General features: G+C 41.2%; 1 protein-coding gene across 4 annotated transcripts; it reads right to left on the minus strand.

The window, feature by feature from the left end:
• Nucleotides 1-493: 493 nt before the first annotated feature.
• Nucleotides 494-21,531, minus strand: LHX8 (LIM homeobox 8). Of its 4 annotated transcripts, none has more exons than XM_054038183.1 (9): nucleotides 21,266-21,524; nucleotides 19,609-19,695; nucleotides 19,365-19,526; nucleotides 14,336-14,457; nucleotides 12,659-12,687; nucleotides 11,884-11,987; nucleotides 5,520-5,615; nucleotides 4,419-4,602; nucleotides 494-1,051 (listed from the first exon to the last, which is right to left on the minus strand). In XM_054038183.1, exons 1-9 carry the CDS (start codon nucleotides 21,344-21,346, stop codon nucleotides 975-977), a joined length of 942 nt encoding a protein of 313 aa, XP_053894158.1. In that variant the 5' UTR covers nucleotides 21,347-21,524; the 3' UTR covers nucleotides 494-974. The 4 variants fall into 4 exon arrangements, with proteins under 4 accessions (XP_053894158.1, XP_053894156.1, XP_053894157.1 ...); XM_054038181.1 differs by having other exon boundaries at nucleotides 12,467-12,687; nucleotides 21,266-21,523; XM_054038182.1 differs by lacking the exon at nucleotides 494-1,051 and adding an exon at nucleotides 8,242-8,300 and having other exon boundaries at nucleotides 4,495-4,602; nucleotides 11,870-11,987; nucleotides 12,467-12,687; nucleotides 21,266-21,531.
• Between the last annotated feature and the right edge of the window lie 221 nt (nucleotides 21,532-21,752).

Raw genomic sequence — 21,752 nt, forward strand, 5'->3', positions numbered from 1 at the left:
AAGTCAATACTAGGAGCTGCTTCAGCAATCTCCTCCTCCTAAACCAGATGATAGGGTCTGTGCTGTTTCTCATTTACTTCACACATGGTATGAGAAGTTTGTTTTGAACCGCTCTTCATTCCCCACCCAAAAATGTTTACCTAGTATTTTTTTCCCCTCTCCACAGAAGATCCTGGGCAGTATTGTGCTCTGCGGTGCAGATATGCATTAGTTATAGTTTCATTTTGTGGAATATGTTTGAAATATTTCAAACAAACAATGTAAGCTTATCAAAAGATGTTTTAAGTTAATTGACATGGCTGCAGAATCCTGGGGAAGGCAGAAGTTAACTCCATCATTTAGGTCTAATGTGCCTACTTGTACAAGGGGCCTGATCTTAAAATTGAAGATTAAAACTATGCTATCCTTTATAATTACTCATAGTTCAACCATAAACAATAACGTGTTTGTTTAGCAGGCTGCAACAGAGGGTTTATTCAGCTCATTTTGAAAATATTTGCAAATGAAGTTTATTTTGCCAACTCACAGACATAAGCTTTAAAGTATAGGCTGTATATAACTCAAATACAGGTAATACTTTTTATAACAATAACTTACAGATACAAACTAATGATAAACTACAATTTCACAAAGAATTGTAAACATTTTGCACAATTATCAGTCCTTTCTTTTAGGCAAAGTGCTCTTGATGATGAATAAATTAACAAATACATAACTAGAGTGGACTACTTCCAGACAATACAAAAAAGGTGTTTAATAAGCCTTGTAAACAACATAGTTATTTATGCAGAATCCATAAAAGTGTCTTGCAGGCCAACTATACTTACGTACTTGGGCAGCAAAATGGTCTTGAAAATGCTTTGGATGTTAAATAAAAAATTTACATTAATATCTTTTCAATGATATTTTAATACACAATAAATGACTCTTAAGAGAGTACATCCTTACTAGCTTTTATCCCTGAAAGAAAGGAATTAGGTGTGACTTATTGGCAGTTGTGTCATTGAATGGGGTAGCAAGGGCTGGAGTCCAAGTGCTGTAGGTGAATGAGCTAAAAAAATAGAAAGATTTATTGGTCAACTGCATTGAAAGTAGAAAACATTGCAAGCTAGTAAAAAAAAAAAAAAAAAAAAAAAAAAAAAAAAAAAAAAAAAAAAAAAAAAAAAAAAGACACTGTACTATGATGACTGTGTCACAAGGGAACTGCACTAATTTCACTAACCTCAGCAAGGGCTCTTCTCTAGCACAGTGGTTCTCAACCTTTCCAGACTCCTGTACCCCTTTCAAGAGTCTGATTTGTCTTGCATGCTCCAAGTTCCACCTTCCTTAAAAACTACTTGCTTACAAAATCAGACAAAAATACAGAAGTGCCACAGCACACTATTACTGAAACTTTGCTTACTTTCACTTTTACCATAAAATTATAAATAGACTGCAATATAAATACTAGATTTCAGTGTGATACTTAAACTGGTTTTTCACTTGAGCCTTGTCTGAAGAAAAAGCTCTGCCGCCCGGGGCTGAAACATGTAACTTAGCTTTGTAGGGCCCAGGCAATTGCCCTGCTTGTCATCCCCTAATGCCAACCCTGCACTTGCAACCCACCAAAACCCATCCCATGACCCCCTGTGGGCTGCAACCCTCAAGTTGGAAAAACAAACAAACAAACAAACAAACAAAAAAAGCCACACACTCCTAGATGAGTTGAGTACCCCCTAGAAGACTTGAGTACCCCCAGGTGTACGCACACCCCTGGTTAAAAACCATTGCTTTAGCACAATTACAGGATCTAGCCAGTTTTAATGGCATTACAATTGTTTCCAACTTCTTCATTCTGGGTCACAAGCTATTAGGGCCATTTCCATCCATGCATATTATCCTGCAGCTTGAGAAGAAAGCAGACTGATCCTGTCTACATGGCAGATGCAACCATCTCAGGAAACCTGGTTACAATACAACTGTTCCCTAACCTAATTACAAATATGGTTCAAATTTGTGTGGTGTTGAAACAACTGAAGTCCAGCCTACATTACAAACTGGAACTAGATTCTGGTAACCTGGTTCATACGTGCTGACTCCATGGGTGCTCCGGGGCTGGAGGACCCAGGGGGAAAAATTAGCGGATGCTCCGCTCCCACTGGCAGCGAAGATCCCCCGAGCGCCACATCCCCGCTCCTCTCCCTCCCTCCCAGCGCTTCCCGCCCCCCCCCCCCCCCCCCCCCGCCGCCTAACCACTGTTTGGCAGCACTTCGAACTTTTCGAGAGGGAGGGGGAGGAGCGGGGACATGTTGCGCTCTGAAGAGGAGGCGGAGAAGAGGCAGGGCAGGGGCAGGGCTTGGGGGAATGGAGACGGGGCTGGGGCAGGGCGGGGACTTTGGGGAAGGGGCAAGAGCCGTGCAGGGGCGGGTGTTGAGCGCTCACTGGGTAGAGGGGAAGTCAGCACCTATGACCTTGTTTGGCGATCACTGTAGTAGCCAGGTTTCTCTGTATGCCAGTGTGGAGAGAGCCTTAGTCTGCAATGAAGTTGCTAAATGTTCCCTAATCTCTAGTTCTCCTTTCAAGTCTTCAAATACAAATTCCAAACTAATAGTGTCTAAAAATCCTGAATTGGAAAATAAAATGTTTACTCTAAACACTTTTTAATTTAAGATTAACTAAAAATGAGCAATAATTACATTTTTAAATTAACAGCAACAAATCAAGTGTGTTTAATATAATTTCTCATCACCAGCATTATTATTATGTAGAACAGTTGTTTTCAAACTTTTTTTCTGGTGACCCAGTGGAAGAAAATTGTTGATGCCCATGACCCAATGGAGCTGGGGATGAGGGGTTTGGGGTGTGGGAGGGAGCTCTGGGCTGGGACAGGGGGTCAGGCTGCAGGAGGGGGTCAGGGCTGTGGTCTGGGGATGCAGACTCTGGGGTGGGGCCAGGCATGAGGGGTTTGGGGTGCAGGAAGGGGCTCCAGGTGGGGGGGGGGGGGCTCAGGGCTGGGGCAGGGGATTGGGGCATGGAGGTAGGGCATGGAGTTACCTCAGGTGGCTCCCAGTCAGCGGCACAGCAAGGTTGCCAAGGCAGGCTTCCCACCCGTCCTCTCACCACGGACCTCACTGTGCCTCAGAAGTGGCCAGAAGCAGGTCTGGCTCCTAGGCGAAGGCGTATAAGCAGCTCTGTGCAGCTCTCGCCCGCAGGCACTGCCCCCCCCCCAGCTCCCATTGGCTGGTGCTCAGATGGGGGCAGTGCACGGAGACCCGGGGGCCTCCCGCCTAGGAGCCGGATCTGCTGCTGACTGCTCGCAGTGTCAGAACAGGTAGGGACTAGCCTGCCTTAGCTGGGCAGCATCGCCGCCGGGACTTTTAACGGCCTGGTCAGCGGTGCTGACCAGAGCCGCCGCAACCCAGTGCCTTCCATTCCATGACCCAGTACTGGGTCGCAACCCGCACTTTGAAAACCACTGATGTAGAAAGTACACAGTGATCTTTATATCCAAATCCTCAGCTATGCTAGTACAACAAAGGGAGCAGCTACAGTAATAGGTAGGATCCTACCAAATTCACCACCATGAAAAACATCATGAACCATGAAATCTGGTCTCCCCCTGGGAAATCTGGTCTTTTATTTACTTTTACCCTATACTATACAGATTTCACAGGGGAGACCAGTGTTTCTCAAATTGGGGGGCCTTACCCAAAAGAGTTGCAGAGGGGTCATAAGGTTATTTTAGAGGTGTTGCAGTGTTGGCACCCTTATTTCTTCGCTGCCTTCAGAGCTGGGCAGCTGGAGAGTGGTGGCTGTGGACTGGGTGCCCAGCTCTGAAGGCAGCGCCCCGCCAAAGTTAGGGTGGCAATATGATACCATGCCACCCTTACTTCTGTGCTGTTCCTTTCAGAGCTGTGTGGCCAGGGAGTGGCAGGTGCTAAGAGCTCAGCTTAGAAGGCAGCAGTGCAGAAGGGTGGCAATACCATCCCATCCCATCCTTACCGCTGCGCTGCTGCTGGCGGCAGCACTGTCTTCAGAGCTGAGCTCCCAGCCAGCAGTAAGGGTAGCAGTACCGCAAACCCAGCTCACACACACACCAGAGACACAAAAGCCTTGTGACACTGACCCAGCCACCCCCCACTCCCCAAACTCCTTTTTGGGTCAGGACCCCTACAATTACAACACCGTGAAAATTTAGATTTACAATTTTTAAAATCCTATGACCATGAAATTGACCAAAATGGACTGTGAATTTGGTAGGGCCCTAGTAATAGGTGTTAAGAGAGGTTAGAGAGAATACTGGAAATGAGAAGTGATAGTCAGATTTTTACTATACTATTATTTACATTACCTGATCAATCCTCTTGCTTCACCTAAAGAAAGCATGGATAATTTTGTACTTAGATCTGAAGAGAGTTACAGTAAGTTACTGTACCTACCATCCATATAACTATGTAGAGCAGTTAACATTGTCCCATCTTGGGGTACATATGCTGAGTATGCCATTTCTTCTAACATTGGTGGAGACAGCCTAGAGGGCTGAACTGCTGTGACAGGAGCAGTCGATGAATGATTAGGACTAACATGTTTCTTATGGCGTGCTCTACAGTTTTGAAACCACACCTGAAAAGGAGCAAAATTTAAATTATGTTTGATTGTATTTAATTTTGACATTTAATTTAATAAAATCCTCAAGTTTATAGTTCAGCTGAAGCTGAATTCAGTGTCAGTGTCACAGAGCACATGGAACTGTGACTAGATCACCATTACATTGCTGACAAGAATGTTGAAATATTCTTGGTATGCCAGGTTGGATTTTTTTTTAAAAGTAATCTAGCCTCCATTTTTTTTTTTTTTAAAAGAAGTTTGAACCTGTTAGCCAGGGATTATAGAAGTCAGCCATTCTTATAGAAATATTCTGAAGTTTTTAACCCAGGGATGAGTGAAAAGAGAAAGGAAAGCCCTTACACTATGGTTGGATCAAAGTGGTATTGTTTAATGAAGGGGGTCCCCCAGACCCCCTTCTGGATTTGAACTTCCTTTAAGTTTTAGATAGCATGAGGATAGGTTTTAGCTCAGGACCCATATCGAGGTTGATCAGTAGATGTCCTCTAAATCTTAGTCAGCGTTTGTACAATGTATTGCAGCAGCTTTGGGGGAAAGTGAGTAAATGCAATTACATCTTGCTCAAAAATGAAATCAATAAGTTTCATTTTTGTCTCTAGCAAATTTTGTATCAACATAACATTCATTGAAGAGACTTTTTTTAAAAAACATAAAACTAATTTAGGTGTCTGTATATTGTATCCCCCACCCAAAGTAAGTGATGAATACAGTACATTTTCATCTAACAGATATGAGTGTTCTAAACAATCTTTGCACGAAAGATTTGATCTGCAGTTATGTTTAAACTACCAGATTAGATCTCTTTCCAACTAAGGAATTAGAAATTTTCTTACTTGCAGTACTACGCACTTTGAGTAAGTCAGGTTTTGTATAACTTGGACTTTGTGTTAGTGAGATAACTTTAGTACAGTCACCTGTATCACACGCCTGCTCAAGCCTGTTCTTTCTGCCAGTTTTTGGAGCGTTTGTGCATCTGGATTGTTGTCTTGAGCAAACTGTGCTTGCATAACCTGAAAAGGTAAAAGGTTGATTTTTTAAAAAATTAAGTATTGTAAGTGCTAGCAAATCAGATATTACAGGCTTCTCTCAAATTCATGGTCATATCCCTTCATCAGTGTAAGGGAATAATGCTCTTTAACCCCCAAGCACGTTGTCCCAGTTTATCCTTTTAAAATCATCATTTTCAGAGATAATCTCTTACTCGGAGTAATAAAATGGCCACATTCAGACACTTAGAATTGGAAGAGGCATTTTTCTTTGTTCTGATTTGCAGTAGTGGTGGGAGAAATGCAGGTATGACGACTGCACTAGAGAGGGATTATGGCAGAGAATTCACTGCAGACTAACTTAAATGTTGTTGCTAGATAAAGTGTATAAACTGCAGACCACTGAATACATAAATGGGGGCACAGAATGAACTTTCCATGGTTGACAGATTTAAAAAGACCAATCAATCAATCTAGGTCCTGTATTCTAAAGAGGATCCCCACTTAATCCTTTTCCAGCTGCCCTGAAATATGTATCAAGTATCAGAGGGGTAGCCGTGTTAGTCTGAATCTGTGAAAAGCAACAGAGGGTTCTGTGGCACCTTTAACACTAACAGAAGTAGTTGGAGCATAAGCTTTCGTGGGCAAGAACCTCACTTCTTCAGATGCAAGAAGTGAGGTTCTTACCCACGAAAGCTTATGCTCCCAATACTTCTGTTAGTCTTAAAGGTGCCACAGGACCCTCTGTTGCTTTTGAAATATGTATGTAATTTTGAAGTCCTGAGTTTATGCCACATTTACCTTTAATCCATCTCTGAATAATACACAGGCTGCATATAACAGACCTACTACTGGCTAATCTCACTAAGCAATGCCAGACATAGCTCAGCATAGGATTAGGATGATATGGTGCAATGTTTTGAAAACTGAAAAACTGATCATTTGTCATTAAAAATGAATGGCATCTTTTGCAAAAGTGGATGTCAATTTAACTTGTGTCTTGACTAAGTTCTAATTTTGCCTAAATTCCTCCATTAGCTTCAACTGGAAAATAAATTTTCACTTTCTGTCCTAAACTGTGCATCATTAAGCATTTCTGTTTTACCCTTAGAGATGGACTGCATTTTTGTAGCTAGTAAATGATTCATTTGCTCAGAGACAAACTATATATACCTCTACCCCGATATAACGCTGTTTTTGGGAGCCAAAAATCTTACCGTGTTATAGGTGATACTGGGTTATATCGAACTTGCTTTGATCCGCTGGAGTGTGCAGCCCCGACCCCCCGAGCACCTCTTTACCGTGTTATATCCGAATTCATGTTATATCGGGTCACGTTATATCGGGGTAGAGGTGTAGTTTGTAAAGCACTTTGGAGTCCTTTCATATGAAAAGTCTCCAATTATAAAGGTGTGAGAATTTTCCTAATTTAACAAAGTGAAACTGCATGGCCTTTTGCTGGTGACTCTGTAGTGGCAGAAAGGAAAATCTAAATTTGCTCATTTTTGGACTTTGGGGACCAATGATGCATTTGCAATGTATGTTGGGTTACCAGGTAGCAATTGGTAAAGACAGGACCGGGGCGTGTGCAAAAATGGGCACCTATATCAGAAAGTCCCCAAAAAAGGGGACTGTCCCTTTAAAAACTGGACATCTGTGTTTGCAAACTTTTTCATAGCGTGGACCAAACTGAGTGTTTCATGGACCACTTCCTCTCTCTTTTCCAATATCATGGACCAACTCCTCTCCTATGAATAGTACCATAACATTCCAGTGGCAACTATAGCAATTGCTTCCTTTAAGAAGTGTGGTACAAAAGAGGCCCACAAGTGTTTTGTCTTTTTTGAGGCAAGGTAATCACACTCCACAATTTGGATATTCATTTAATGTCCCCTTTCTATGTATTCTGTTTCTCTTAGAAACCATAAGAAGGGTCAGCCTGTTACCATCTAGCTCCGCATGGACAACAGTTTGTAAATCGGTGTGGTACTGCTAGATGACACACTTTTGTTTCATATGTGTAAGGAAACATGTGTAGGTTAGATGCAGTCTAAACTAGCAGGTTCTCTTCTTAGCTCTCCAGTTCACGCAAGAAGCTCGTTGACATCTTGTAGAGGTGAATCCAAAGCAGAAATGGTTTATCAAGATTTAGGACAGCCTTAGAAACAGAATCACCTTTTTACTACATCATATAAGCCCTCAAATACCACCTTGACTATATTCTCCAGTCCAACACTTTAGATATAGATAATTACCCACTCCATTTGGCCCGCACCAGCACTTAGATTTGCCAATGAGTTTGCTTTGAGTATGAACAACAATAGAACCCAGAGAATAAGAGCATAAGAGACTTTATTGATAAAGTACTTTGGTTTATACATATTACCTTTTAAATTGGTTGTAGAGATAATATCCAATGGGCAAAATCATTCTACCACACATTAGTCAATTTTCAGTTTTGCTATAACAATTCACCCATCCCTCTAAGATTTCATAAACCAAAGCTATAAACCTGAATCTATTCCATAATTTGACTTAGCTCATTTACAGAGCTAATATTTTACATCAGCAGCTATTTTCTAGTTTGCCTTAAATAAAAACCCATTCTGTCACTCAGAGTTTTATATGAAAAAAAGAGATAGTTTCTTACTTGTTAATTGGGTTCTCCATGTCCCAATATGCCAGCCCATATTGTGGGTATAAGTCCTCCTACCAGCAGATGGAAACAGGAAAAAAGTAAAGCTCTTGTGAAGTCAAAGTTTGTAAAGTGCTTTGAATACAGAGCACTACGTAAGAGTCAATTACTGTGTTATTCCTCCTATAAAGGAAGTTAGCTGGATGAACCTCTTCAGACTTCCGGAGCATTAAAAATTCTATTCTGTTCATATTAAAACTCCATAAAAACGTTTAAGGGAGAAATTAGACCCATCTTCACCAACATGAGAGATGGCAGGGTGGGATGCCTAGGCTGATCGAGAATACTACCTCTCAATTTTCCGCCTATTGAGCGTGAACTTGAAAAGCACCTTCCAATTCCAAAACAGGCATGTGGTGGGTACCAGAGAAGAACAGATGGATGGATTACAACATCTATAAGCCTAGACTTCCATAAATGCGTTTCTAGAAGCTTCCCACATCAGGTCTCTTTAGTGATATAAAAGGGTATGCAACACACACCCAGGGAGTTGCTTTACATATTTTTGGAAGAGAACCTTTCCCCACATCCACAATCTCCATAGAAGCACTTGTCAAATTATTCTGAATCATAGAAGCACTTGTCAAATTATTCTGAATATGGCTATCTATACCTGCCACCATGTGCTGCTTCAATGCAGTTTTAAAACCAGAGATGATGGTGAAGCATTAGAAGCTGTTCTTAGAAAGTCAGATCCTTTGTGAATGCCCCAACATAGAGAGTTCTTTTGATGTAGATAGAAGGAAACCTTAATATGCCTGATATAAAGATAATACTGCATGTGTTCTTTCATGGCTCCAGAGGGAAGCTTTCTGACCCACGAGGAAAGACCAAGCAGGACCAGGTGCCTGGTGGGATAGAACAATCTGAGCCCAGATCAAAAGATCACATCTAAGGGAGAGGTGGTTATTTAGAAAGAAGCATTAACTCCAGAAGCCAAGGACAATGCTAAATTTAGAAAATGCAATCTTCAAAAAGGCTCTGCCCATCGAGGTTAAGGGCAAAGTACCCTAAGGTTGACTTGGACAGCAAAAGTAATTCAATCCTAAATCTAATTGGCCCTGAAACCTAAAGAACATTCCTCTCAATCATCCTGAGGAAGTAGGATACGATCAGTTTAACCTGAGAGGGGGCTTAAAGGTCTCCTTTGAGGCAATTCAGAAGGTGCGCTGATTAGTGCAATTCCTATTCTCTTGGTGGGTTCTGGCTCCAGCTCAGCCAGTTGTTTTGGATTTCAGAATCTTAGAAGTTTGAATAGCAGCAAGAGAAGGGAAATTGCTTCTTGCCAAGAAGAAGAGTACAAGATACTTCTTTGTTCCCTCCTCCCCCACATTGCTGATATATACAATCTACATATTGCACTTCTGTTTGGATTATCACTGCCTACTCCTTCAACTTGGGGCAAAAATGGCAAAGTGGGTTTTTGACAGCAGACAGAGACCAGTCTCCACCAAGAGCCAACAGCCACATTATTACGCCTTGGCTTAAGTGCTTCATGTCCAATACCACCACTCTATTGGGCCACTCTAGGGACAATTCCTACTGAATACTCTCTTTTTACAACTGCCAGGGAAGGAGGATAGGCTGGCCAGACAGAGCTCAGATCAAGGCAGCAGAGAAGCCAAATTTAAGAGTGGCTACATATAGTGTGCTTGGCAAGCTTTTTACATCAGGCTGTTTCTTTAACAAATCCAAACCACCAATAAGAACACACTAGACTATAACAGTAAAGCACTGTTAAGGAACTGAATTGCATCTTCGGTTTCAGAAACTGAGTCTGCAAAAGAAACATCTTGCTGACCTGAGTATCAGACCTGACCTGAGAGACATGAATTACTGAGCTGAAAAAGATTCTCAATCATTTGCTTCAATTTGTCACCCAGAGTTCCCAGAAAAGACTGCATCCTACTCTCTACCAGGCACATATATGCTTCTGATTCTACCTGCAGCAATCCATCAGTCAGGCCAGGAATGACAGAATGGCTGTATGGAAGGAGACACATAGTAAGGACTACCATTTTGTCTTGGTGATTCTGGTAGTCACCACAGAAGACAAGGCCCTAAATGTTCAGTGCTGACCCAGAATGAAAACCGGAAAGAGTGTGTTACACCATGTGCACAAATATGAAATGGGACACAAAGGGATGCCACCTTTGTAGCCTGTAGGAGCTGAAGTCTATTCCTGCTGTTACCCCTGTAATGATTGGGTTGACACTGGTCATAGATTTTATCTTGAGAAGGCTAAATCAGGTTTTTCCTCAAAGATCAAATGATCTGAACTATTCCATGACTGAAAAGCTATTTATTTTCTTGGGGGATAGGGACCAGTGAACAACTTCACATCAGAGACTAAGTCCAAAGATGTAAATCTTAGTGGGCCATAATCAAGGCAATCATGATGCAGGAGGAAGCCCTAGTGACAGAGGAGATTCAGCCAGCCAGCCCCCTTTAGAGCAGACTTGACCACACAAGAGTTTTGATTCATCAGCCCCCACAACACGCGGAGTCTCCCATCTCTTCATCATAAGAAGTATATCCACTGACTGAGCTGGTATAGAGGGATGTTGGAAAATGCTTCATACTATATAGTACGTCCAAACCAAAAGAGTAAATTGTGACCATGATATTCTCATACTGCTTAAGTTTCAAATACACTCTTTCAGTATTTAACTTTGCCCCAACCCCACCCTCTCTACGAAAATATATTTTTGACCTAAAACAGGTAGCGCTGAGTAGTGAAATGAAGATTCTGAAAAACAAGCCAACATTCCACTCTTTAATATAGAGGAGAATATGCTTTAATAGGTAGTCTCAAGATCTGAATGTTTTGGAAAAGTCACTTATTAAGGGGGTGGGGACAAAAAGCAAGGAATATTCATTTGACAGTCATTAATACTTGTTTTATAAGTCACATATATTTACAATCTTCAGTATACTTAAGCATACCAGAGAGAGATTGGTCCTTCCTCCACAAAAGACAAACCAGCAGAAAGTAGTTCAATTATTCCACCCCCCCCCCCTCGCCATATAAAATAGGGACGGGTTAATTTGACTGGAGCCAACCTGAGAGTTCCTGTTTATGCTGATGTGAACATAATACTTTCCAATTCTGAGGACACAATCTTGATGGTCATTAAAAGGCTGATTGTGGTGGTATAATGAAATCTAAAACTCCAACACACTAGTGTCCTGAGAAGGCATATGAAGTACATTTCCTTTGTATATTTTTTCATAATACATAATTCTGAAGATATTTTTTCTTTACTGTAATTATGCATAGTGATATAAATGTCTGATTAAATGGATTTCATCAAGCAGTCATACTAGATCAACATTTTGGTTTCCACTTTGCACAATTACTAGCTGCCCTGAGGGAAACAAAAAGCTAGAGGAGTAACTATTTCATATTAAACTGCTAAAGCTAACAAAGTATTCCAGAAACATGCCATGTCTTGATAATTTGTTAAATAGTTTAGAACATAGAGGATAGTTTGCTCATATGTAACTATATTTATATCAATTTGCAGTCATTCATTGCATAAAATCTTTATGCATTTCTGAACTGTCAGTTTTCAGTGCTCACAATGCTGCCTCTACCTGGAGTTGATCTGCTGTGAAGCTGGTCCGAGCTCTTTTTGCTGGTTTCGGATGATTAACATCTTGTTCTGTTAGTAATGCTCCTTCCACACTAATCCCATTCCCTGATGTGGAAAAAAAAAATTCTGTATATTGATGATTCAGAATGATATTAGTCATAAGTCACACTACTCTGGAAAAGATTTCTAATGTTTGTTAGCTGGTTATTATGGAATTGTACAATGGGTCCTGTTTTGTTCAAAATTACTTTGGTATTAATTTGGAGTAATTCCATGGACATCCAGATTTCACTGACATAAGAGAGAGCAGGATTTGGTCCAGCATTACATCTACAGTGTCTCAGACCAACTAGACATATTTTACTTTGCTTTCTTCGGAACGATAGAAAGTGAGTTGAACATATTATAATGAAAGAGTTACATATATTGGGTAGTTTGAACATTATTTTAATTGAAATACATGCACCTTTATCCTTAATAAAGCTAGAGTACTGCTTTTCTTATAAAAGAAGATGAAATAGCAGCAAATTTAGTTAAGGCTAAATGAGAGTCAAACTAGGAATTTAATAAAAGCAGCATATTACCATTTTCAACTTCTCTTTTTAGATTGTCCAACATACAATCATAATGTACTCTACAAAGGACTTTCTCTTCAACCAAAGCAAATTCCTCTCCAGTGGAAAGCTGTCTTTTGCAGGAGAAGCAGGCAAAACATGCTAGGTGATACACATTTCCCTTAGCCCTTCGGACCCAGTCAGTAGAATGGATGTGCCTACCACAACGAGAACAACGGGTTCCATACCGCCTACGGCAAAGAAGGGAAAACAAAAGGCTAACTCACAGAAATAATCATCTAAAACATGACCACCACCCTAGGAAAATTAGTAAACAACGTAAATTGTTGATGGGGAAACAGTCCATGGGATTCGTAGTAAGTGCACTGACTCTGTTCATTGGTTAGATGACAATAGAATTTATGTTGTTTTTCTAGAGAAGCAATTTTAAAAGTTTGCATCTGGTTGTTTTAAAAAAAAGGGCTACCATCCAATTACAAATTTAATACTTTCCTTAAGTCAGAGGGCAAAATGTATTTAATCACTGAAGTGGAATCAAATATTCACTTACCCCACCACTGTCTAAATACCCCTTTTAATCCATTGTCAACTGTCTCCCTGTCCTATTTATCTAGTGTTCTACGACCTCCCAGTTATCCAAACATATTCCACGTTGCCCAAATAATTTGGGTCTTAGTTCAATTGCTAACTGAAAGTTAAAACAGAGAAAATATATCTAGAAAGCTTCTAGAGGGAAAGAGATTAGATTCCAGGAAATAACAAGGGGAAAAAAGTACAGCATCTAATTTTGTTATGATCTTTAGAAGAACTTCAAATATCCAACTTTATCTAGAATCTGGAAAATAGTGACATATATAGATAGATAGATAGATAGATAGATATTCTTTAGGATTACATGTGACACCTTCCAAAATAGATGCTTAAACTGAGGCTCCAAGAAACCTAAACAACTAGCCTAGTTTTTTTTCAAAAGGGCTAAGCACTCATCAGTAGATTTTAAATTACTATTTAGTTTAAATTATTCTCTTTTGGTATTAGAGCGGTCATCAGATGATCAGTTTATTTCATGGCTGAATATTCCCTACCTGCTTTGGATTTGGGGTGAAATCTTAGCTCCACTGAAGTCAATGGCAAAGCTCCCATTGACTTCGAAAAGATGCCAGGACTTCACTCCTGATTTTGTCAATTGCAAATTCCCCTCAATTCCCTTTGAAGCCAGTACAAGTTACCATAATCCACATTTCACAGAATCTTACCCTAATCTTGCACTGCACGCCACCACACCTCTGAAACCAACTGCTCATAAATCAACACATTATAATTATGGGAACATGCTGTTTACAGGTTGCATGGAGATACAAAACAATAAAATAGGATTTTTAAAAAAATTAATACTTTTCTATGGTGTCCTAAGGGTCTTGCTTGTGTTACAAGGAATTCTATCCACTTTTTCTTGGAATAGAACATCAAAGCTCTACTTTGTAATCTTGAACCAGCACTATTAAAAGAAAGTATTAATCTGATGACTTTAGAGTCTGTATTATTGCAAGGGCCTTGACTTCTATTGTGGATGGTTTAGTTGCCTCATGGGCTTCAACAGTGAGGGATCTTTTCCCTAAATGCTCTAGTTATTATACACAACATGGCACATTAAATAAATAATATATTACAACTATTATGATGTAATTACATTTAGAGAAACTGCTTAAGGTTTCCCCAATCCCTTCTTAAGGAAATTGAGGCTCTGGTGCATAGTGACTATTGAAAATAGTGAAGCTGAAAGACAACCTAAATACCAGCCTAAGTGAACATCCGGGTGTCTCATTCGCTTGTTGCCCCAGAAAAATGAGCTCCATTTTTAAGAGTCATATGATGTACCTGAAATAATCAAGTTTGCAGAAAATATCTTTATCTTTGATGTAGCAGCTGGTATGCCTTCCTAGAGAGGTTCTGCAAACACTGCATGAGAGACAGCGTACATGCCAGCAGAGATCATTTACCTATGAAAGGGAGAAAGAAGACGACATACCAATTTGGTAGCACAAACTGTGAAGGAGTGTTTTTGATTTATGTAAATAGGGAGGCAAAAGTCCATACTCTTATATGTACCACAGACTATCAGCATATACCATACATAATCAAAGTTTGTATTTATTTTTTTAAGGCAACACATTAGGATTCTATAAAATAATGTTCCAAATTTCATCTATGTCAATTAAGAACTACGCTTGAAGTTAATAGAGATCCTCAGTACGAGCTTTTGTGGTTTTGTGTTTAAGGTATAATAATGGGAAGTAGGGGATCTAGGTTCGGTTTCTGGCGCCAACATGGACATCTTATGCCTAGTTCTGCTCTCACACCAGCTGAGTAATAAAGCAGAATTTGGCCTCAAGTGACTTAGATAATTTTTCCAACCTTCTGTGCCTCTGTCTGTTCCCCTATCTGCAAAAAAGATCTGACCAACAGAAAACGCTAAATTCAATTGATGTATAAAGTGCTTTGAGATTTAAGTGCAGAGAACATTTGCCAAATAAAACAAGCCACGAATTACATCTCAACTTTGTTTTACCAGTTGAGTCTGCACTCTTGTAATTAAGTTTATGGGCTAAGATTTTCAAAGCAGTTTTTGAACTATAGAAACAATGGAAATAAGTCCTAATGTAAAATCTATAATGCTGTTTGACTTAGGTCAACCTAGCTAAGTCATTCAAAGCTGTGAAAAATTTCATGTGATGTGGTTAAGTTGATCTTACTCCTCTCCTTCTTCCTCCCTAACCCGTAGATGCAGCTGGGTTGATGGAAGAATACTACAGTGATAGAATAACCCCTTTTGTTGGTGTAGCAAGTGTGTACACTACAGTGCTACTGCAGCTGTGCCACTGTAGCACTTGTTGTGTAGACGTACCCTTAGTCACAGAAAGTGAATAGTAGGTTATCAACGATTCTGAAAAGCTCTATACATTTTTATTATTAATAGTCTATCTAAAGTGTTTTGGAAACATAAGTTGTTTGTCTATAATGTTAGTATTGTGCATTTTTATTATTTGATAAAGTGTAGAACAGATTTTCTACATTGGTCTCATTTAATATTTGCAAGGACAATAAATTAATTTGGTCAAAAACCAATACTGAATGTTAAGGACTCCCAGTTATGATAAAAAGTAAGTAATAACATTATGGATAATACAACATTTTAATGAAAGTGGCAACCAAGCAACAAACTAGATCAGAAATGTTCATTCTCAGAGCCAGATTCTAATATCAGATGCCTCAAACAAAGATCTTCAAAATCTGTTTGCTGCATGCAGCACAGTAGCAGATTTGATATAAGTAGCGTTGTGTCTTTAGTCAAAGATCAGAATGCTGCCCTCCGAGTCGTAGTTAGGGTGACCAGACAGCAAGTGTGAAAAATCAGGACTGAGGTGAGGGGATAATAGGAGCCTATATAAGAAAAAGGCCCAAAAATCAGGACTGTCCCTATAAAATCGGGACATCTGGTCACCCTCGTCGTAGTTGACTTATCACAATAACCTACAAAATAATGTATGCATATGAAGGATGTTTTGAGGAGAAAAATTTCAGCCTATTATACTAAAATATAAAGTTGTTTGCATATTGTCCAGCATTCTCTCTCAATATATAATCATATTAGCAGCAGTCTTTATTGAAACAAAGACAAAACAAATTAACAGATTTATCAGATCATAATTTAATGCTGATCTACACCTCTCAATATCCTTGTCCATGGTAAGAAACTGTCCTGTTGATAATGGCTGTCAGCAATTGATCCCCACAAGCCAGGTGAAAATGGTTATACTGCTAGAGGAGGTGGAACAAAAGCATCTGGGCTGAACCAAGTCTCTAAGAAAATGGTCTGTACTAAGTATTTCCCACTATTGCGAACAATGGTTTTGGCTTTACTAGTGTAAGAAGAAATAAAGATGAAGACACATTCTTTTCTAGTTACTTTTCCCTCTATCTAAACCCATCAATGAATAATAAAGCGGCATAAATATATAATATACATCCCCTACCCTTACCCCTCCAACCCTCAAGATAACATTTGAATTGAAAGGGCAAACAGAAAGTGTAAAAAGAGAAAAGAAATGTAAAATGCCTCGAGCAGTGTTAATTGTTCTGACAACATTTTGAGAGTGTTGGGTAAGTGGTTGTTTATTTATGGAGCTTATGGAGTCAAGTGATTAAGTGACTTTTTTAAAAATGATAGGTAAATTGTCTAGCCTCATGGCTGTGGACAAAAGCAGGATATCCTGACCCGAGTGCACCCAAAAGCCTCTAACCCAGACCCAAGTGTATCCTAAAGGCTCTAACCCAGACAGCAAATGAAAAACTGGTTTCATAACCAGTCTCTTGATCTTTTAAGGTCCGATTCATGATTTTTGAACAATTGAGACTGTTAATACTGCTCCAGTGCAATGTAGCTCCTTCTCCCGCTACAGAAGCTACTAAACGAACCCAAGACGTTTAACTTATTTCTATAGCTCGAGAACACTTCTGAAAAGCAACTTTCCCTTTAGAATGTCAAAATGCACAAAATGTCTTTTTATTAGCTACTGACAATGTAACTGGCATAATACAGGACAGGAAAAAGAAACTGCCCAGGGCCTGAGTAACTTACTAACTTATTTTTAAAGAAAGTGTTTCCTGAGGCAACATATTCCTGGAATTCCCAAAACACTTAATTCTAGAATTCTCTCAAAGTAGCATCAACAGTTTGCCTTTCAACTAAAGCCCCCCCACTTCCTGTAAACACTTACTCATGTGCTTAACTTTGCACATGGGAGTAGTCCCATTGGCCGCAATGAGACTGCTCTCACATGTAATGTTAAGAACATACATGTCTGCAGGATCAGGGACAAATATCGGAAAATAAAATGCCCAGGCTGCCAGAATTTTCGGGGTATGGATGAGGAACAATTGTATAGAAGGTGTGTCAAGGATGAGGCAAATTTCATTAGGCAGAAATTAAGTCATCCATAATGCAGATAGACTGTACAGATCTTCCATATCTATGCAGCTCCCTGTTCAAATCCAACTGTGGGCAACTTCAGGGCCAACTGTGAGCAGAGAACACATTTTTAAGACTTTAAATTCTATTTACACTCAGTGGTCCCACATTTATGGTATTACTTGAAATATTTTTGCTAAACAACCTTTTATCTGTTCTAGACAAAGCCTAAGTTGTGGGTAGAGATCACCACACCATAGTGTAGTATTTCACTTTGTGAATTTGCATGTTGAACTCCATGACGTTCAGACCATTGGTTTTCTCTTGAACAAATCCTATTCAAACTCAGGTTAGTGGCTGGTGATTTGTACCACATTACCCACATGTCATTCATCACTTACAAAGTATGCTTGGTAGTGCAGCTCCACAGATATTAAATGAGGGATTACTGTACTTTGCATAACCCAGCTGCACTAATAAGGAACAAGATTGTGAATTAAGCACCCCAATATTCGTGGTTGAAGTGAAACCAGTAAAACTCATATATAAATAGTGTGGCTTATGGAGAGATTGTTCTGTACTAGATACTGTAAATTCTCAACACTTAATACAAAATATAACTCCCTAACAGTTACTGATTAGTCAGACTGAAATCAAAGTGTATGATTAATTTTTCCTGGTACTTTCACAATACAGATACTTAGCAATTTGGCATTTTACTCACAGAGGTTCCCGTATTAGCAGCCATATGCTTTTGATGTACTTGTTTTTATGTAATTTCAGAACTAGTTCTGAATCAACAATGGGAGTTGCCCATTCAATTAATTATGCTTATTTAAAATACTTTAAATCACAATGTTAAACATGTATTTTTTGTAAGACACCAGGGATAACTCAATTATATCAATGGGAGTTTTGCCATTAACTTCAGTGGGGCCAGCATTTCACCGGACCCGGGTATTATTTTGCAGTTCTAGTCAGATGCAATTTGAAATGGCCAATATCTGAAACCATGAAAAATGAACATACTGGATTTTAACATGATGGTGGCAAAAACAAAGAGAGGTCAGTATTTTAGTGTTTTCAAATTTAACTATAGACTGCTAGCAAAAGTTATCTTTTCCAGAATGGAACAGTTCAAAGTGAAGATAGGAAGGCAAAGAATCTGAAACTCCGTGTTTTAGGTTTTGCTGATCATAAGATACAAATGGTGAATTGTTTGAAGTAAAAGCAAAAAAGTCGATAGTCTCCTGAGTCAAATTCCTGATATGATTTCAAATGCAAAAGGCTTTGTATTCTTGCCGCTAAGGCTCTGTAAAGGTTTGCATCATAGACCGGGGACGGGAGAGGGAGGGAAAGAAGTAATCCCCCAAGAACCATTATAAAAAGAAAGAGGCGGTTTTAAAAGGAAGCGAAATTATTCACTGAGCGCTCTCCGCATTACCAGCCCTGCTGCCGAGCCTGAAGTGCGAGCAGCCCGTTGCTAAAGAGGGATCCCACACAATAGTTTGCAAGAGCCAGATACTCTGCTGAAACGAATCAGGGGGTTTCAGACACAATCTGTGTTCTTCTCACATTGGTCTCCCCAGCGCTTTGTACACAAGGGAATCGAGGGGGGCTACATTCGCCTCCAGTCTAACGCGAGCCCGGGAGAGGAATGGGCTGAACTAAAGCCCTGGCGGCCAGCCAGTCACCCCCATTTCACCAGGCTGGGGAGGCGACCCCCGCCCGGAGGGCATTGCAGGCAAGGCAGCTGATGCTAAGGAGCTGGAGCCGGGTAGGGTTCAAGAGGGGAGGGCTCGCTGCTGAAGCCAACAGCGCCCTCGGACTCCAGCTAGCTGCGGGCGGCGCTGCCTGGGACCCGCGGAGCTGCAGCTCCCCGGTTCCCTGCGCGGCCAGGCTGGCGGGGCCCAGCGGTCGCGGCGCGCACTCACTCACCTTGAGCAGGTACTTGTCCACGATCTCCAGGCCGCAGCTGCTGCACAGACACTTGCTGGGGGCGCAGCCGGAGGCCGAGGCCATGGACCGGGGCGAGGAGGAGGGGGACAGCGGGGCAGAGGAAGAGCAGGAGTCCTCGTCCCCTGCTGCCTCGGGGCTCACCTGGGGGAGAGCGGGGGGCCTGTTAGCGCGCTCGGACCGCCCCGCGCCGCCCTCTCCCCCCAGCCCCTGCGCCGTCACTTACCAGCTCCCCTTCCCCGGCGCCTTTCCGCCGCCTTCCCCCAGCCAGGGCCGCCGCTCTCCTGCACTCCTCGGCCATGAGCCCCGGGAACTGCAGGGGGAAACGGGAGAGCTGAGCGCGCCGCAGCCCCCCACCCCCAGCTCCTCCCCAGGCGGGGGGCTGATGAGGCCACCTGGAGCCGGAGGCGATGCCCGCGGGCTCCTATGGGAGGTGGTGGCGGCGGCAGCTCCGGGCTGGCCCCACCGCGAGTGCGTCCCCGGTGCCCTAGGAGCGCGCCTGACCCCCGGGGTGGGGGCAGGAGGTTAATACCCTCCCCCCTTCTCCTCCTCCAGCCGGGCTGGTGGGGGCTTATTTCTTTAATAACTGCAATTAAAAGGGCACGGCTGGGCCGTGCAGAGCGGCCCCCGCGCTGGAGAACCCCAAAGGGAGAGAGCTTTAATGGGACACTTGAAAACTAATTACAGCGGGATTTCAGCAGCCTGGTGTTTGTTCCAGTGACGCTTTGAATGAAAATGCTTCGGAGTCAAGGGAGCCAGCGGCTCTTGGTAAACTTGCTGCAATTAGAGCCGCCAGTGACTTCCACTCGTTTCTTTAAGGTGTAAATTGCCACTTAAGAGCTCAATGAGAGACAACAGTTGAGCTCCTAAAGGATTATTTTTAACCGGCGCAGAAAGCGGATCGAATAATGGAAAATATCCAGCTGAATTTAATTTGGTGCCATTAAAAAAAATCGCACCTTTGTTCAATCGCGGGTCAACATTTTTTAAAGCAATACAATCGGGAGCGCTATTACACAAATCCTTCCAGCTCTACGTACACGTTGCGTTTCGGAAAGTGTGTGTGTGTGTGTATGTGCGTGATTGTTTTGATACACACACCCCGCAGTTACTTCCTAGTTTTCCAAGCTTACTGAAATCACACTATAGCTACAGGGGGGAAACATCCACTTTTTGGTTCCTTAAAATGAAATAAGTAAAGATTAAAGGTTAAATCTTCGTATATACACAGCTAGTACAAATCTACAGATCAGCGGATGTGCTATTGCTTAAAAATCCCTACGAGTTTAATATTCACTACGCGTGATAATTTTCCTAATCAAAACTACTATTTTCACAGTATTTTTTAAACTTTTAACCAAAAATGGAAGTTTTGCTTTGGTTATAAAATAACCGCTAGCTCCTGAATACTTTAAATATTCCTAGGCAAGTTAATATAGTCACAGCCTATTTCTCGCTCGCTCATATAGATATATTAAAGGTTCGGTCTCTAGTTTGTGGGTACACATTTGCTAAACTAAGGTCTATTTAATATAACCAGCTTTTACAGCATTGGTGACTTAAATTAGGAGTACTGGTATCCGTTTACAGCGTTAGTGTTCAAATTATCGTGCTGATTTGAATGTTCATTTATTCAGACTAATTTAAAGGCCCTAGTGGGTCTAAAAGCTAAACAATTCTCTCCTCCCCTCCCCCGCCTCTTCCTTGCTGGCGGTACACTTTAGCTATCTAGATGTGCTTCGCAAATTATAATCCACTGCCACGTCTAAAGAGACTCGAAAAATTATGTAGCCCGAAGGTTGGTAACATTAGCCTGCATCTGTGAGAAACCGACCACTCGCGTTCCCGGCAGCGCTTCTGGGTTTTGCCTAGGATCAGCTCACCTTCTCAGTGGAAATACCAAGCGCAGGGACGTCCTTGTCTTCCAGTTTACACACAAACATCTGATCGCTCTTCCAATACATGGCACTGCTAGGACCTCTTATCACATACCAACTCCAGAAAGGGCAGCGCTTCCACCGACAGAGAAAACACAAAAGCACCTTTAAAGGGCGGAAAAAAATAAAAACTCCAAGGCCCGTATGTTGCCACTACTTGCAAGGCTGTTCTTAAGATCCTGTTCCCAACTTCACTGGTGTGAGGCCCTTCAGAAAAAAAAGTTTTGTTTTCAAGTGGGTGGAACCTCGCAAAGAAAAAAAAAAAAAAAAAAAAAAAAAAAAAAAAACCAACCTCGCAGCCTTTTGCTGGCTTTCTAGCCTCACCTCCTTGTGTAAAACCCGCCTTCTATACATGTTAAGATCTTTATCGTTACAAGCAAACCTGTTCCAGATTTTTGCTCTTAAAAAAAAAAAAAAAACCCACACAGGCACC

This window comes from Malaclemys terrapin, chromosome 8 (genome assembly GCF_027887155.1).
Source record: "Malaclemys terrapin pileata isolate rMalTer1 chromosome 8, rMalTer1.hap1, whole genome shotgun sequence".
Lineage (NCBI taxonomy): Eukaryota > Metazoa > Chordata > Testudines > Emydidae > Malaclemys > Malaclemys terrapin.